Consider the following 17053-nt stretch of genomic DNA (forward strand, 5'->3'; position numbering starts at 1 on the left):
GGCTCAGCCGGGCGCTGGCGGCTGGGTGGCGCTTCCTGCCACGCCGGGCCTGGGCCGCGCCAGCGCTGCTCCGCCGAGGGCCGGGCGTCGGCGGCCGCCGCCGGGCCGGGGTGAGCGTGCGGGCCACGAGAGGATGTGCGCGGGGTCCGGGAGGGTGTGCGGGGCCGGGGTGATGGTTTGGGCCGCGGAGGATGGATTGGGGGGGGGGGGCAGGAGTGTGTGCAGGGCTGGGGTGAGTGTTCCAGGGAGTGTGCGGTGAGGGGGACGAGGGCCTGCCAAGTCTTGGGGGAAGTGTTGTTCCCGCGGGAAGCAGCTCGGCCCGGGGGACCAGCTGGAGCGGGGGTCGGGTCGGGGATGGCGGGTACGAGGAGGCCGAAGGCCTTCCAGCGGCGGGCTGGGGGCGACGGCCAGGGGCGGGAATTGCTGGACGTGCCGAGGCCTACGCTGCTTTGGGGGTAAGGCTTGGGGATGGGAACCGGTCAGTACGGGAAGGAGCCCCCCCCCCCGCCCCCGCCACCGATTCCCCCCCCCCCAAGCGCAATGGAGACGGAGAGGGAAGGAGCGTTGAGGGGGGTGTTACATGGCTTTTCCTCGGTCTGGGGGAGGGGCCGCGCAGCCGTCTGAGATGCGCGGTGGGTGTCAAGGAGACGGTTCCTTTCCTTTGGGGTGGGGGTCGAGCCTCAGCTTGGCGGGGAGGATGGGGGTGGGTAGCCTAGAGCCCAAGTGCTGAGAAGGAGGGGGAGGAGCAGCCCGTGCCGGGGAAGACGCGCTCAGGGCCCTTGGTCTGAACAGGGCTTTTTCTGTTGCCCTTCTGGGGCCACCATATCCCGCTCCAGTGCTCCCCCCCCAACTCCTTTGCTGCCTCCTCTGCTCTATATTTGGATGATTAATTACATGTCTTTTTTCCATCCTCCCCACACACACACTCGCCTGTCGCCCAAAGCCCATGGTCCCCTTCAAACACCCCCCCCCCCAAATCCTGGCCCTCTTCCCGGAGGCCCCACCCTGTTCCAACTGACACCCTCCAGCGAGCGTAGGCCCAGCCCCAGGGCCACCGGCCCCCTCCAGTCTCCTTGGTCAGTGAAATATTTCCTCTTCAACCTCAGACCCGACATTTTTCTTTTACCAAAGGATTTCAGATGGGATTGCTCGAACAGCAGCACCCCCTCTGGGTTAATGCTGCTTCACCCCATCCCCCACCCTCCCTCCCCCCTCTGGGCCTTTAAGTGGAAGCAGCTTGCACGGTGCCTGGCACAGTCCCATCCATCCCCCCAAAATGTCTCAGCATCTATATTTAGAATCCTATTGAACAGTGATTTTCAGCCTTCTTTGGGTGCGAGACCCCTTAGAAAATCGCTAGAAAGTATGAATTCTCTTTCCAGAAATCGGACAACGCAGAGCGTAGGATCCCATTCAGGAGGCTGGCTCCTGAGTGCTGGAGGTGAGGAAGCCTCCAGAACCTAGACCGGCCCAGGGCTAACAAGGCGCAGCCGATGGCACCCTCATCCCCTGAATGCTGGTTGCAATGCAGATTTCCTGGCCCCACCCGCACCTGCTACTCCGCCCCTTGAGTTCTTTGAAGACCCCAAGCCGGGTTCTAACCCGCCGATCCAGCCCTGGACTCCTTGGGATTCGCACAGCACCCACCACCCCGTTTAGGATCTTTCGTAGCCGGAGCAGTGTAACGTAAACGAAGCTATACTTACAATTTATTTTGATTTTCAGTAAGATAGCACGTGTCTTCTTGGGGAAATGGAAACAGAACCCTTCCCTCCATGAAGTACAACAAACACTACGAAATCCCTTTCCGGTGTACCTTCTGGCTTTTTATAGAAAGGAAGGAAAACGCAAAGCTAAACAGAGAGGGACAGGTGCCCAGGCAGAGGGAGAGAGGAAAACGGGGAAGACAAGACAGATGCCTCCCACCCACACACACAGAAAAAGACACACACAGACGCAAACATCCCAAGAAAAACAGACTTTCCTGGTGAAACACCCTCTCTTTTGGCCCTTTAGGATTCACTTCCAGGAGCCGTGCATTTGCACTGTACAGGGTGGACTCAGATGGGCCTTCCCAGCCACATCCTGGCAGGACAGGTTGAGAGCCAGTGAGGGCTAAGCCCGCTCCAGCCCAAGGGCTCGGCTCAGCATCCGCCAAGCCTTGCCTGACCCAGGCGGATGGGGATCTCGGCGCTCCGTGTTCCGTCTCGCAGCCTGTCCTTTCGTGGGGCGCTCATGTCCCGCGTTCCCAGAGGGTGCACCCAAATCTGCTGTCCCCTCAAATTATTTCAGTCCATCAGGTGGGATGGTCCCTGCCTAATTGCTCAGAATTACTCTGAGATACTTGCCTCTTGGGTAAGTCTGGGCGTTTACAGACCCCCACGGGCTGGCCTTAAACCTGGCCGTACCCTTAGAAGACCCCAGGAGAGGGACTGCGAGATGGTGAGAAGGATCGTTTTGGTTCTGGAAGCACTTATGTTTTCTTATATGCCGGTGTTGTTGGACCATCTTTGCCCAGAGACGGTTCTCTCCATCTAAGCAACACAACCCAAGATAGAACAGCTAGCCAGTAAGGAGGATTGGGAATCCAGCTGATTAATAGGATGGGTTAAGGTTAGGTTCGGGATGGGAGAGGGAGCTGAAGGCACCCATCTGAATTAGACGGTGGAGAATGTGGTCCCTTGTGTGACCTGTAAAGACACCCTCGAGGCATTTTGCTCTGGCCCAGAACTGAAGCGAACACCCTGAGCCTCCTCGTGCTCTGGGGACTGAGAACATTCTGCCTCAGGTCCTCGTTTAGATGCTCCAGGGAGTCCAGGTGATTCTGGCACCCCTTTGAAGTTGCTGGGAGCTGCCAGATCTGGTTTGGGTGGCCTCGCTTCCTCTCCCCTGCCCTCCCTGCCTAGGGCAGGGTGGCCCCTGCTGAGAAGGTTGCTTGGCTACCTGTACCATGGAGTCAGTCGAATGCCGATCTGTTAGGCTCAGAGGTGATCAGAAGACACCTAGGTATTCACTGCTTTTTGTGACATGGGTTGGCTTTTGTCTCCATGGAATTCACCTCCTAATTTCTGTTCTTTCAGAGCAAAGTGGAATGATTATTTTGGTTCCCAGTGTTTCTGATTGCATACGGAAAGCTGCATTTAAATAAGTTGGTTAAAAGTTCTGCTGCCCTGTAACGCACAGATCAGGAACGTTTGTTCACTCACATGAACTCTCATGTTTTAGGAAGCACAATTTTTCAGATTTTCGGGCAGTGGCTTACAGCAACCTTGGCAGGGCCTTCGCTCTCTGGGAGCGTGTGGTCGTCCGACTGCGCTTCAGGTCCCACTTGAAGAAGGAAGAGCATGTTGTTTCTATGAAGAGGCAAAGATTTGTTTTCCCATAGTCTTTCTCCCAACTTCCATTTCCCGGCTGGGTAAAGGAATGCGCTTAGGAGATTGGGGCGTGCTTTTCCGTGGAGACAGAGAGGGTGATGCTGACCTCGAACGTGAAGCGCTTTCATATTTTGCCTGGAATTGCTTTGACCTTGATCTCCCAAGGTCCACGTTGGGAAGGCAATGGACACCTGTTTGGGTCCCGGAGTCCAGCTTCTCTTCCAGATGCGTTCCACCGTTTTCAAGGAGAGCAGTTGGACAACATGGCTTCTGAGTCATCAGATTGTCTTTGGGGTTGATCAGGATTTTATTTTTAACCGCAGTGGGATTCATACGGGTATCTTTTTCAATGCTCTTCCTTTGCGTGTCCTAAAGCTTTTATACCAGGTGAATCATGCCGTTTAGCTTCCTTTTGTGTGTCCCGGGGGCCCTGACACTGTGGGTGGTGATCCAAAGTCCCCCAGGCAAGGCTGGTACAGGAAGGGCCACTCCTGTTGCTACACAGGAAAGGGTAATTAACAATTCGCTTGGAGGTTGTGGCTCCCGGACTTCAACAGTTAATCATGCCAGTTAAGTGAAGACACTTCGGTAGGATCTGCTCGATTAAATGGGACGCTTCTCGAGGAACTGCTCAATGAAATGAGGGGTGTGCCTGTGGCGCCGTGCAGGTCTAAGCCGGCATAGTCTTGGGCGGATTTAAAGCCAGTCCCCTACACCCGTGTATACCACAAGGCTTTGAGGATGCTCAGTGGCTACCTGGTGTTAGACGGCACCTGGCTGCAGACCACTTCTCCTTTATCGGACGGATGCGGTTCAAAACGTCGCCAATGTTGGGAGCTAGACCTTAGGCAAATTGCTTAACCTCTCAGATCCATGACTTCCTTCTGCGAGCGATGGAGGTGGGAGAAACACGGTGCCAGACGCACAGCAGGGGCTTCGTAAACGGAGGTCTGCTGCGTTTAACACAGCCTAGCCCGCGCAGTTTCGCACATGCCCGCTGGGGGCTGGGAGCTGCTGCAGAGGCTGGGGGCTCAGGGGAGACCATGAAAGAGAGACGTGACATTTCTCGCAGGGAGAGTCAGATAAAACCAAGCCGTTTTAGGTGGTGAAAAGTGTTACAGGTAAACCCTCGTGGAGCTGCAGAGTGAACACACTTTGAGGAGGTGTCACTCGAGCGAGGCTCGAATTCTTCTTCGAAGGAGCCACCTGCAACAGGTTCCAGAGGCCCTGAGGTGTGTCGCCTTGGTGGGTTTAGGACAGAATGAAGGCCGAGTGTCCGGCTCAGCCAGGCCTCGTAAGGGGTCAGGGCCTTAGGTCTCTGGCCCGAAGGCAGCGAGACGAGGCTCGTTATTGACCCTCTTCCTCCGAAGGTGAAGGTGAGATGTGCCGCTCTCCCTTCCATGTGGCAACAAAACCCCAGTGTCAGTTGAAGTGCATTTTGCAGAATGAGTCGTCTAAGTCATCTCTGACCAGTTCTTCTTGTTTGAGAAAAACCAGAGTCAAACCAACTGCTCAGAGGGTGTCCTGCCCAGGTGACAGTAGGATGCAGAGGGCTCGGCTGCTGGGCACCTGGGGCTCCCCTCACACGCTGGGGAGCACCTGTGCTGGGCAGCCGGTTAAAGACGGGAGATGGGTTTTCCATGGATGTTGGGGCCAAAGCAGGCCTTCGGCTTACACCTGTCATGGTACTGAGAGCTTGGGAGGATGAGCCCAGGAAGTCACCCAGCCATGGGCCTGTCTCCAAGCTTTCTGGAGCTGCCCAGATGCTCCTGCCAGCCCCACTCTGCTGTGCCTGCCTTTCCTGTGCGGGCACCTGAGAATGATGACCAGCTTCGAGGGCCAGTCTCAGTTGTGCCCTTGGCCTCTGCCCTGTCCTCGCACACGCTGAGCTTTTTTCTTCTCCAAAGTCTCCCCATATCTTTTAAAATGTTAAAATCTTTCTTGTTCCTTTTTGGTTACCAAGAAATGTAGCTTGGTTGCTGTGATGTTTTAATAAACAGCTACTGCCTGTCTACAGTCTTCTTTGAAGGGTTCAGATTTTTGTGATCTGCTCTGTGTCATCCTGCATTGGCCACCTGTTGATTTTTTTTTTCATTTACTTATTTTTTATTTTTTGTGGGGTTTTTTTTCCTCCTACCACCTCTTGATTTTATGCTTAATTTCTCCAGTTTTCTTCATGCTCTGAGTTCTAGGGTTCTTCAAGAAGGAAACCCTTCCTGTTGCTTATAGTATATTGTTTTCCATCCTATCTCTGTCTTTACATTTAAAGTCTTTATATTCAAAGTTTCTTGTAGACAACATATAGGTGAGTCTCTCTTTTTTTAATACAATCTGATAATCTCTGTATTTTAATTGGTGTGTATTTAGTCCATTTATATTTAACTTCATTATCTGTATGGTTAGAGTTAAGTTTGCTTCTTGGTGGTTGTTTCCGTTTGTCCCATCTATTCTTTTTTTTTTTTTTTCACTCAAATGAAGTTATCGCATCTGTAGTTGTATAATGATCATCACAATCTGATTTCACAGGATTTCCATCCCACAGCCCAAGCACATCCCCCCCACCCCCCAAACTCTCCTCCGGAGACCATAAGTTTTTCAGTGTCTGTGAGTCCGCATCTGTTCTGCAGAGAAGTTCCGTCTTTGTCCCATCTATTCTTTTCCCTTTGTTTTTCACCTTTCTTCTTTGGAATTATTTTTTAGAATTGTATTTTATTTCCACGACTGGCCTTCATCAGCATCTTGGAGGGCTTCCTACATTTTATTTCTACGTATGTTATAAACCCCACACTACCTTCTTATACTTGCTTGAAATGTTCGATTATCTCTTAAAGTAATTTATATTTCTTCACACATTTACGTTCCTGGTGTTAATACCTCCGTGATCCAAGTTTCCGTCTGATGTCATTTTCCTTCACCTAAAGAACTTTCTTTAATGTGTCTTATAGTACAGGTCTGCTGTTGAGAGACTCTCTCAGCTTTGCTTTGTCTCAAAAAAAGGTTTTATTTTGCCGTCATTTTTGAAGGATACTTTCCCTGAATATAGAATTCTCGGTTGATAGGTTTTTTTTCCCCCTTTGGCGCTTTAAAAAGGTCATTCAGTTGTTTTCTGCCTTGCACATTTACTGATAAGAAAGTCGGCAGTTATTCTTATCTTTGCTTCTCTGTATGTTAACATCTTTTTTCCTTCCCGCTGCTTTACGATTTCGTCTTTATCACTCGTTTTCATCAGTTTGATTATAATGTGTCTTACCGTACATATGCGGGTTCAGGGGGTTGCTTTTTGTTTGTTAGTCTTGCTGGGGGTTGATCGGGCTTCTTGGATCTAGGTTTCATCAAATTTGGAAAATAATACATTTTAGTTGTTATTTCCTCAATTGTACTTTTCCTCATCTCAGATCCCAGTTACATGTATGTGAGACCACTTTCTGTTATTGCCCAAATCACCGAAACTCTGTTTTTAAATTTTTTTTTTTTTTATTTCTGGGCTTCCTTTGGGATAGTTTCTATGGCTATGCCCTCAAGTTTTCTAATCTTTTACAGGGGTTTGGGGAGGGCTCTGTCTAATCGACTGTTAATCACATCCAGCAAAGTTTTCATTTTAAATATTGTGGTTTTCATCTCAAAGAGCCAAAAGTCCCATTTGGCTCTTGTTTATGTCATCCATTTCTTTAATTATGTTTGTATTTTTCTTTCAATTCTTATACATAGTTAAGTGAGCTGTTACCCTCATCTGTGAGGTCTATCAGTGATCATTGCCCAGTGTTGCTATTGACATTATTTTCCTTTCCATGAGTCGGATTTTCCTGCTTCTGGGCATTGGCATCGTTTTTTGTTTTTTTGTTTGTTTGTTTGTTTGTTTTTGGTTTTTGGATGTTACTCATTGTAGAGATTATGTTGTTGAGTGTCTGGATTTTGTTGTTTCACTGTGAAAAGTGTTGGACATTGTTTTGGAAGGTAGTTATTGGTGGAACAGTTTCATCTCTTCAAGACCACCTTTTAAGCGTTTGTAGAGCAGCTCCAGGGTAGCTGTGGCTCCAGGGATAGATGGGCCCTACCTCTAAAGCATATGGCCCCTCTGATTCTGTACTTAATACCCCAGGTGGTCACTGAGGACTCTCTGCTCTGGTTGCTTGGACCCTGAACATCTGCCTACCTTTGTGTGTCCTAGGAACTGTTCAGCTTGCAGCTTCTGGATCATTCTTTCCCGAGTTTTTCAGAGCGTCACTCTATGCATGCATAGCTTGGTAAGAAAGACTCAAGGGGTGTCTCATGCAGGTTTTTTTAGAGCTCTTTTTTCTGCATAGCTCCCGCCTTTCTGGAACTCTGCTCTGCAACTTCCAACTGCCTCAGCTTCCCTGAATGCTGGGCTGTGTTGATGATGAAGTCACCAGGCTTTGCTTGGGTCCCCCTTCCCTACACTCTTTCAGGAATCCTAGTCCTGTGCTGCCCGCTGTCCAACGCCTAAGAGCTGTTGTTTAGCATCTATGTTGGTTCCGTTTTCTACTTATGGCAGGACATTAAATCCCCTCCTTGTTACTCCATCGTGGCCAGAAGTGGAAGTTTCTGTCCATCCTTTTTAATGTAACAGCTAATTTTATGTAAAAATCTTTCTGGAGTATCGGGGGTGTATACTCCTTAAGGCAGTGTAAAAATGCTTCCTTGGAGAGTTCCCGTCGTGGCACAGTGGAAACGAATCCAACTAGGAACCATGAGGTTGTGGGTTCGATCCCTGGCCTCGCACAGTGGGTTAAGGATCCATCATTGCTGTGAGCTGTGATGTGAGTTGCAGACGCGGCTCGGATCTGGTGGTGGTGTGGCTGTGGCGTAGGCCCACAGCTACAGCTCCGATTGGACCCCTAGCCTGGGAACCTCCATATGCCGTGGGTGCGGCCCTAAAAAGACAAAAAAAAAAAAAAGAGAGAGAGAGAGAGAGAAAGAAAAGAAAAGCTTCCTTTGGTTTAACTGTGAACCAAACCGACCTGACATCGGACCAGTAACTGTGTTCCTGTCTGTGACCTGACTGAAGTGGGGGGCCTGTGATGCATGCACACCTGTGACGGGCTCTGAAAGAAAAGGTAACTTGCATACGGGCTTCAGATCTTTTATTTAGCAACTTAGTCTTTGAAGATTCCTTTTTGCAGTCTTCTTTTTCCAGCTGTTCTGTTCAGGGGGGCGGGGTGTGGCCTTTAGAGGGTCTCGGCGCTGGTCAGGAAGCCCTGGCTCCTGCTCTTCGGTACCTGTCTTCCCTCTGGAGGCCCAGTCTGCCTTTTTGTTGCCCCTACAAATGTGAAAAGGATCTCTAACTTCCTAGTTGGTTCTCCTGATGTTCTTGTGAGGACCCTTCCTTCCTGGCAGTGTGAGCACTGACCTCTTCGAGGCCTGCTGCTCGGAGGCCTGTGGCCGACCTGTCCCTGAGAGCCAGTCTCCCTGCCCTTGGCGCTTGGTCTGTGTCTGTCTCCACCTGTCTGTGCCTGGGCTACACTCGTTTGTCTTGTCTGGGTGCCCTCTGGCCGGCCTGTATTGATCCTTTGCCAGCGCACTTTCCCCAGTGTTTGGGATCCGTTTTCTTAGGCATATCCAGCCTCTGGCTTGTCCCTCGGCCTCTCTGCAAGAGCAGACTCTACAAGATTTAAACCAAGGGAAAAGGAAGTCGCCAGTCCCATCCCACGGGACCCAAAGCAGGGCTGCTGTCACTCACAGCTCTTTTCACTTTCTTTAGCTCCGCCTGCCCCCCAGGTGTTGCCCTCCCCCAAGATGGATTCCTGGGAAACCGAGTCCTGACAGGCTCTCTTGAGGTGCTGGCGGCCCGGGTGAGCTGTGCTTTCTGCAGCCTGGCATGGGGATCTGCCACTGCTCACCGAGTCCGGCCTCAGCCTCCACCTCCTGCCCCAGCACGACACACAGCAGGGCCTGGATCCCAGCCGCTGTCTTCCCTCCCTCTCCCCGCATTCCTCCCCAGAGTGCCGCGGAGGAATGCGGGCCTGCGGGGCCTGTCATTCCCATCGCACTAATGGGGAAGCTGAGCTTCAGTCTGAGAAAGTGATTGAACTGAGGTCCCTTGGGAAGACAGTGGGAGCCAGGGCCATGGCTCAGGTCTCCTGGCACATGTCAGGTTCTCTCTCCAGGGCTTCTCGAGGCTCGCGGTTATGTTTCTGTGTTAGCAATGCACAGCCATTCCAGGCTCTCACCTCCTTCCCTGGGGTTATTGGCACCGCAATCGCCTCATTCTAGAACGCATGGAAGGACAGTTTATCCCTGGGAATTCTTTCAGGATTCGGTGACATTTGCCAGCGTGGCACAGTACTTCACCAAGAGGGAGTGGTTGAGGCTGGACCCTGAGCAGAGGACAGCGGCGCCTTGAAGGAATGTGACCTCTGCGGGTAAGGATGCCCCTCGCCCTTCCACCAGCTTGGCCACCAGCTTGACGGCCTTAGAAAGCTGGGAGTGGATGATGGGCTCAGGCTCCCCGCGAACCGGCTATGGGGAAAAGCAAAGGGTGTTTGTATTTGCTGCACCCGGCATCTCAGAGTTGCCAGTCTCCCTCCCTACTCCTGTTCTTTTTCTTTTGGTCCCCTCGCAGCATGCGGAAGGCCTCGGGCAGAGATGGAACCCGCACTACTGCCATCGGCAGAGCCACAGCAGTGACAACGCCAGACCCTTAACTCACTAAGCCAAAGGGAACTCCAACTCTCAACTCCTAGTGGCACAGAAGGAAGCCCCCTCAGTCTCCTGTTGGGAAAGAGATTAGAACAAACTGGTCAATAGAAGACCGAGGGGGCTTCCTTCCGTGCATGGCAACCTGAGGTAGTTGGCCCCTGAGGGCGGGTGACACAGCAAAGCTCCTTTGCACGGTCAGGGGCTGCACGTGTGAGGTGGGGGGGCTTCTTAGGAGGAGAGACTGCTCGGGGCCCGCTCTGACCGTTGTGGAAGAATGTCCAGTTCAGTGGGCAGTCTGGGCGGGGGAAAGGGAGGACCCGCTCCTGAGCCAGACCACCTGGTACTCCCCCCGGGGGCTCAGAGCCTACTTCTTCCAGTCCCTGGAAGGAGCCGACCCTTGGGAAAGGCACTGGACATGCATGGATCCCTCGACCAAGGGCCCCGCCCCCCGCAGACTGTGAGGACCCAAAGGGTTTCCCCTTCGGGGCCCTGTCCCATTCCTGCCCCATTCCGATGCCGCCTCTGCTTCCTTCTCCACTCGTAGGAGTTCCTGTTTGGAATCCGGCCTCTGTCTCTCCCCGTCCTCATCAGGCCCATCCCGGGCGGTGGATCGAGCTGGGCAGCCTGGTGAGTAAAAGCAGCAGCCTGAGGACATGTGAGGACGTGGGGGCGGGGGCAGCGGAGCCTTGGCGGAGGGGGCGTGGCTGCTCTCCGTCGCCCTGATGCCCTCAGGCCCCTCTGCCCCTTCCATCCATGGGCCGGGCTTCCGTGCGCTGGGGGAGCAGCCATTCTGCAGCGGTGGCCTCCAGGCCCGGTGCTCGAGGCTGTCTCGGGAGGGGAATGGCTCTTGAAGAAGGAGTCACCTCCTTCCTCCCTCGTCTGCAGCCTGCAGTGTCCTGCCGTTTTCATTTCAGAAAGCATCTGGGTGACCCCACCGCGGACGATGGGTGAAGACGCCCAGTCGCAGGATACGGCGTCCACCAGCTCCCCGAGGGCGGGCGAGCCCAGCGCCGAGGTCAAACAGAGCGGGGACTCGGAGGGGCGGGGAGGGAGCCCGCAGAACCCGCCTGTGGAGCATCACTTTGCCTGTAAAGAGTGTGGGGATGCCTTTCGGCTCAAAGTCCTGCTGGTGCAGCACCAGAGAATTCACAGCGAGGAGAAGGGCTGGGAGTGCGGCGACTGCGGGGAGGTCTTCCGGGGGGCGTCGGAGTTCAACGAGCACCGCAAGAGCCACGCGGCCCCCGAGCCCCGGCCCGGCCCCAGCCGCGCCCTGGATGAAGCGGCGGCGAAGGGGGAGCAGATGGAGAGGGAGGCGAAGCCCTTCGAGTGCGATGAGTGCGGCAAGAGGTTCAAGAAGAACGCGGGCCTCAGTCAGCACCTGCGTGTGCACAGCAGGGAGAAGCCCTTTGGCTGCGAGGAGTGTGGGCGCGCCTTCAAAGTGAACACCCACCTCTTCCGACACCAGAAGCTGCACACCTCGGAAAAGCCCTTCGCCTGCAAGACGTGCAGCCGGGATTTCCTGGACCGCCAGGAGCTGCTCAAGCACCAGCGAATGCACACCGGCCACCTGCCCTTCGACTGCGACGACTGCGGCAAGTCCTTCCGAGGGGTCAACGGCCTGGCCGAGCACCAGCGCATCCACAGCGGGGCCAAGCCCTACGGCTGCCCGCACTGCGGCAAGCTCTTCCGGAGGAGCTCGGAGCTCACCAAGCACCGGCGCATCCACACGGGCGAGAAGCCCTACGCGTGCGGCCAGTGCGGCAAGGCCTTCCGGCAGAGCTCCAGCCTCCTGGAGCACCAGCGCATCCACACCGGCGAGCGGCCCTACGCCTGCGGCGACTGCGGCAAGGCCTTCCGCGGGCCCTCCGACCTGATCAAGCACCGGCGCATCCACAGCGGACTGAAGCCCTACGAGTGCGACACGTGCGGGAAGGCCTTCCGCAGGAGCTCCGGCCTGAGTCGCCATCGCAGGACCCACAGCGGAGCGAGGCGCTGCGAGTGCAGCGAGTGTGGCCGCGTGTTCAAGAGGCGGTCGGCGCTGCAGAAGCATCAGCCCAGCCACCACGAGTAAGACCGGCCGCAGCCCCACGGCTGCCGGCCGCCGGCCGCCGGCCGAGGCGCCCAGGGCCCTGGGCGAGGGGGGCAGAGTCAAAGGAGATGAACCGTTTTGTAGCGCTTACACATTTGTCGTCGGAAAGGTTGAAGCCAACCTCTACTGCCACCAGCAATTTATAAGTGTCCGTGTTTCCCCTTTTGCCTATGAGAGTAGCTTCTAGCATTTCGATGGATTCCGGCTGCTTCAGCTGGCCTGAGGTACCTTCCAGGTCGTGCAATCCACAGGCCTTGAACCTGAGAGAGAGAGAAGAGAAGCCTGGCTGTGGGGGTGGAGGTGGGGTTCGTCGGGGGACACCGAGACCCGCAGCTATTCGGGGATGGCCTTGAGAGAGCGAAGCCAACCTTCCCGAAGAGAAGCTCGCCCCAGACTGCTTTGACCTACTTGAATTTATAAATTTTTAGGGCTGTAAATAGGACAATCACATGTCTGATAAAGATTTAATTTATTAATTTAGTGATACATACATATTGTAAATTGCATATGACATAGAATAATATATTAATTCAGAAAATCATTCCCTTTTTCCCTAGCGCCGCTCCATGAGGTCACTTAACTCTAACTCCTCTTACACATTCCTAACCTCACCGCCTTCACCAGCCTCAGAGTCCCTTTGGCGTCATCGGTTCCAAAGCACATCCAGTGGCTTCCATCCATCCGAGCTGTGGGCCATGTAGCACTGTGACAAGGCTCTCGCTAGAAGTCGCCTCCCAAGCCATAAGTACATGTTCACGTGACATTAGAATGATTGCTGTTGTTGTTGTTTCATTAAACTGAAGGTGTTCCTTTTTTGAAACGACCTCTCACCGACTTCGTGAAAGCATCTCAAGCGACACTGTCACTGAGAGGGCCTGCGCTTAAGAAAAAGCACTGAATCGGAGTTCGGTTGCTCTCGTGGCCCTTTCTCTTAAGCCCGTGCCATCTGGTGACGCCCATCCACATCCAGAGCTACCACCGACCGGGGTTCGTTTCGGCCTCATGGGTCTTGTCCTCCAGCAGCACTCCTGGGTTCAAAACAAGGTAGGAACGTCTCAAGGACTCAAGGGTGAGGTGGCGCCTCCTCTTCGGAACCCGCAGCCTCTCCTCAGGTGGGGCCCAGCTGGTATTTCGCCCAGCCTCCATGTCCCCCTCCGGGAAATGAACGTGATCACGGGACGACCTCCGAAGCTCCCCGCAAGGACCGCGGTGCCGCCCGCGCCCGGCTCGGAGGCACGCGCTCGGCGAAGGGCCTCGGCCGTCATCGTCGTTGTCGTCGCTGTTGTTCCGTGACTCCTGGGGACAGACCCAGGCCTCCTGACTCCTGGTCTCCTCTTCTTTGTCTCGCGCGATGACTTCAAATACTGTTTCCGTTGTCTTGCATGCGAATCGTATGTTCATCTCCTTTGACCAATTACCGAGTTCCCTTTGGATATATTGACTTTAGACAGCAGTTCTTTCTTCATCGACTGTGATGATGGCCTTTCCAGTTTTATTGCTTTGCCTCGTGTAACAGGTTTATTACATTTCTGTTGTGCCAGCTTTTGATTTTCACGTATCCAGCATTCATAGGTGTCGGCTACGCCGTAGCTTCCATTGCTTCAGTAGTTACAGGTGATTACATTTTTTTCTAGAATTTTAATTACAAATGAAAAGTTGAAAGCCCTGCCCCACCAGAAGCTGGATGTGCCAGGCGGGCAGGCTGGATGGAAATGGGCCAGAGACGCAGGCTCGCTCATCCAAGACGCAGGCCGCACATCTGTGGGCAGTGCTGGACTATCCAGCCTGGCCACTCAGGCCCTCGAGAGGAATTTCCATCTCGATTGGCCAGCGCACTCTGACTGTTCCTCAGTAGAGCCCTGGCCGTCAGCCACAGGGCCGGGCCTCACCTCCATCAAAGGGGTGGTCCAAACTTGGTTGGTCTTGGCGGCAGCAGGCCGAGGCCTTGGCCATGCTTGGCGTGGATTCAGTGCCTGAGCAGTGGATCCACCCGAGAGACATCCCAAACACACGGAGACTCACTCGAGGGACGCTGTCACGTGGATGGCCTCCTCCTCCTCCTAGCGAGGGACCCTGGATCTAGAAAGAGCTCGGTTTGGTGGCTTCCGCTTTCGACAACTAGGGGGAACTTCACCCGTGTGTTCTGACATCCCCTCCTGCGGCCACACCTTAGAGGGGCAAAAGAGCAAAGGCTCGGAGAAGAACCGCGCCCCTCTGAAGGCTGCGCCACGCCCGGGCTGTGACTTGCAGCAGCCGTGCCCAGGAGGGGCACCAAAAGGCGGGTTTGGAGGGCACCAACGCCCTTCTGACAATGGCCTGTGTGGCATAGAAATAGAAGTTGGTCATCCTGGGGCTGGGCTGTCACTTCCGCCAGCCCCCCACCCCCCACCCCGGGAGGAACGGCAGCAAGGGCCGGCCAGCAACCTGGCCCCTCCAGTGGCCTGGAGAGCCCGCAGGCAGAAGCCAGCCTCGCTGTGCCGTGACTTCACAGCAGCTGGGCCTGGGGTAGAGGGGGCGCTCGAGGGCTTGCCGAGGAAGCGGGCCCTTCTGATGGGCCCCCCGAGGCTGGGAAGCAGGGTCCCACAGTGACCCTGTGACCTTAGCTAGAAGGTCCTCTGGAATGGCCTCCGGGCCACGGCAGTGTCTCTCTGCGACATCTCCATCCTGAGCCCCGGGCTGGAGAGAAGCTGACGGCACTTGTTACATAGCGATTCTTTTTGCTCTGGGGGCCTCAGTCCTTGCAGTCGTTGTGAATCTGTGTCTGAAATCACTGCTTCCCTCTCTCTTTTCAAGCGGTTATGACGTATGTGCTACAACTGTCATTTGGGAGCGAGCGCGGACGGCCGCGGGGAGGGGGGCGTCTGGCACCTTTGCAGGAAACACCCTGCCATTTGTTGCCCGGGTCTTAGGAAAGATCCAGATGCAGTATTAACTTGGAACCTAGCATCGTGGGCATCACCGCTCCATGTGTCTCCGGCCAGGACGCGGCATCTTGGCATCCGTCATACCTTCTTTTTTTTCCCATTCTCAGTTCTATGATTTTCTCTCAAACCAACTGTCCTCCAGAGCGAACGCAGCTTTTCCACCCTGTGTTTGCGGGTGAAGTCTGTGCGCTCTGCAAACGCAAGCAGTCTGTGGCTTTAACGTGTGTCCTGTAGTTGTGCCGAGTCCAGGCTTTGCCCTAGGTCCCTGGGGGGTGGCTTTCCTGGGACTCTAGGTGTACCGCTACGTCAGATGCAAAATGTGACCAGGCTTCCTGTCGCGTGTGCTCGTCTATGCATTCGTGGATCTACCTCATCTCATTTTTCTTTCTAATCACAAAGGCAAACGGAGAGCAGGTGGCTTACCCAGAATGCCGGCTCTCATGCGAAATGTGTCCTTTTCTTATATCCTGGAACCGTCCATTGCTTTTATTAAAGTTTGGGATACTTGCTGAAATTTTCAAAAAGAAAGTAATTGTTTACCACTTTTGCTGCTTAATATGATTAACTGTGTGGATTAGTTGTAACCTGCCCACTGTTGCATTTTCAAAATGAGCCCCACCCAGTCTTGGTGGGCACCTTTCTTGGTGTTGTGCTCTGCGTGCCCGGGCTCCCCTTCCCCTGCCCTCGTTGTGTGTCACGTGACCCCCACCCCACTCCAGGCTACGTTCCTTCAGTCAGAACTCAGCACCTGCCTTGGGGGCAGCAACTAGTCGACAGAGCTGGAGACGTCGGGGCTGGGCCTTTCGGGTTCTCCATCAGTGAAGAAAACTGAGAGAGAAGTTTCTGGCTGGTGCTGGAAGAAAGGGGGAGCCACGAGGGATCGAGAGGAGTTGCCCCCATGGGCAGCACCGGCTTGAAGGTCTGTGGGCTCCTGCTGGGCACCCAGAGCCGTCCCAGGGTGGCCCGCCCTGTTACGTTCTAGGGTTTCAAGCAACTGCCCTGACTGGGCTGCCTGTGTCCCCGCCATAGAGTCCCCTGACCCGAGCCAGCTTGAGTGGGTCTCTGCTTTTTGCAGTCTGTCGAGAGCAATTGCATTTTACCGTTTGGCTGCTTCCCGAGACGAATCACATGGCTGGCCTTCCTCCCGTGCTACCCCGTGGCCCTCCGTCCAGGACCAAGGCCCCCTTCCCCCCCACCGGCTGTCGTGAACACCTGTCTTAGATGTGGTCCTATATTCGGTTCGCTAAGATGAGTGAAAACCTGTGCCCTCTGGTCTCCATGAGTTTGACCAATGCTTCTCTGTCTGGGCATTGTTCCTGTCCTGCCCCATGGTTGCCCCGGGAAATGAGTTCAATCACCACCGCCTACCCTGTTCTCTCACCACTTCCAGCAAATCCGTCAGATCGGGGAGTTGATAACCTCTGTATGGCTCGTGTACTTTCGTTCTGTGGTTCTCCTTGCACCCGTTGGGCTGTTTACTTTCAAAAGGTGACATGGTCTCTTTAAACATGGCCTTCAAAGTTACTTGCATATCTGAGAACAGCTGTGTCCTGCCCCAGTTTGTATTTGGGTTGTTGGCGCTCTTTTCTCCTTCCTCCCCCGTCTCCTTAACTTATCTGTCTTACGGCACTTACTATAATTGGCCTTGCACTAGAGCTTCGCCCGCCCCCGCCCCCGCCCCCGCCCCACCCGTTAGATTGTGAGCTCTTAGAAGACAGGGGTGGCCCCTCGTGTCCGATGCCCCTACCAGACCTAGCACAGTGCCTTGCATCAAGTAGATTTCAATAAATATATGTTAAATGGCATTGGTCCTCCCTGACTTATTTTGTCCCGCTTGGTGGAAGAGTTCTTCCCTTGCCCGTCGTGCCAGGCTCTGGAGCTCCTCCCCCTGCCTTGGCCCCACCCCCCAGCTGCTCGCTGGATGCCTAGAGGGGACAGGAGGTGCCCTGAGTAGAGAGGGCTGCTTTTCCTGGCGGTTTGAGCCATCCCTTGGCAGAAGGGGCCTGTCC

The 17053-nt window shown here is 54.3% G+C and overlaps 1 protein-coding gene across 3 annotated transcripts; it reads left to right on the top strand.

Moving 5' to 3' along the window:
- On the top strand, positions 1–16849 carry ZNF275 (zinc finger protein 275). Of its 3 annotated transcripts, XM_085007387.1 has the most exons (5): positions 1–110; positions 1383–8449; positions 9646–9754; positions 10576–10658; positions 10946–16849. In XM_085007387.1, exon 5 carries the CDS (start codon positions 10975–10977, stop codon positions 12100–12102), a length of 1128 nt encoding a protein of 375 aa, XP_084863513.1. In that variant the 5' UTR covers positions 1–110; positions 1383–8449; positions 9646–9754; positions 10576–10658; positions 10946–10974; the 3' UTR covers positions 12103–16849. The 3 variants fall into 3 exon arrangements, with proteins under 3 accessions (XP_084863513.1, XP_020935630.1, XP_084863514.1); XM_021079971.2 differs by lacking the exon at positions 1383–8449; XM_085007388.1 differs by lacking the exons at positions 1–110; positions 1383–8449 and adding an exon at positions 264–455.
- The last annotated feature ends 204 nt before the right edge of the window (positions 16850–17053 follow it).

This window comes from Sus scrofa, chromosome X (genome assembly GCF_054392235.1).
Source record: "Sus scrofa isolate SSC_HxYL_T2T_F1_AM1 chromosome X, Sscrofa_HxYL_maternal_Yorkshire_Landrace_v2.0, whole genome shotgun sequence".
Taxonomy (NCBI): Eukaryota; Metazoa; Chordata; class Mammalia; order Artiodactyla; family Suidae; genus Sus; species Sus scrofa.

Coding starts and splice junctions, on each gene's coding strand:
- ZNF275 (XM_085007387.1), top strand. CDS start 10,975: ATGGGTGAAGACGCCCAGTCGCAGGATACGGCGTCCACCAGCTCCCCG.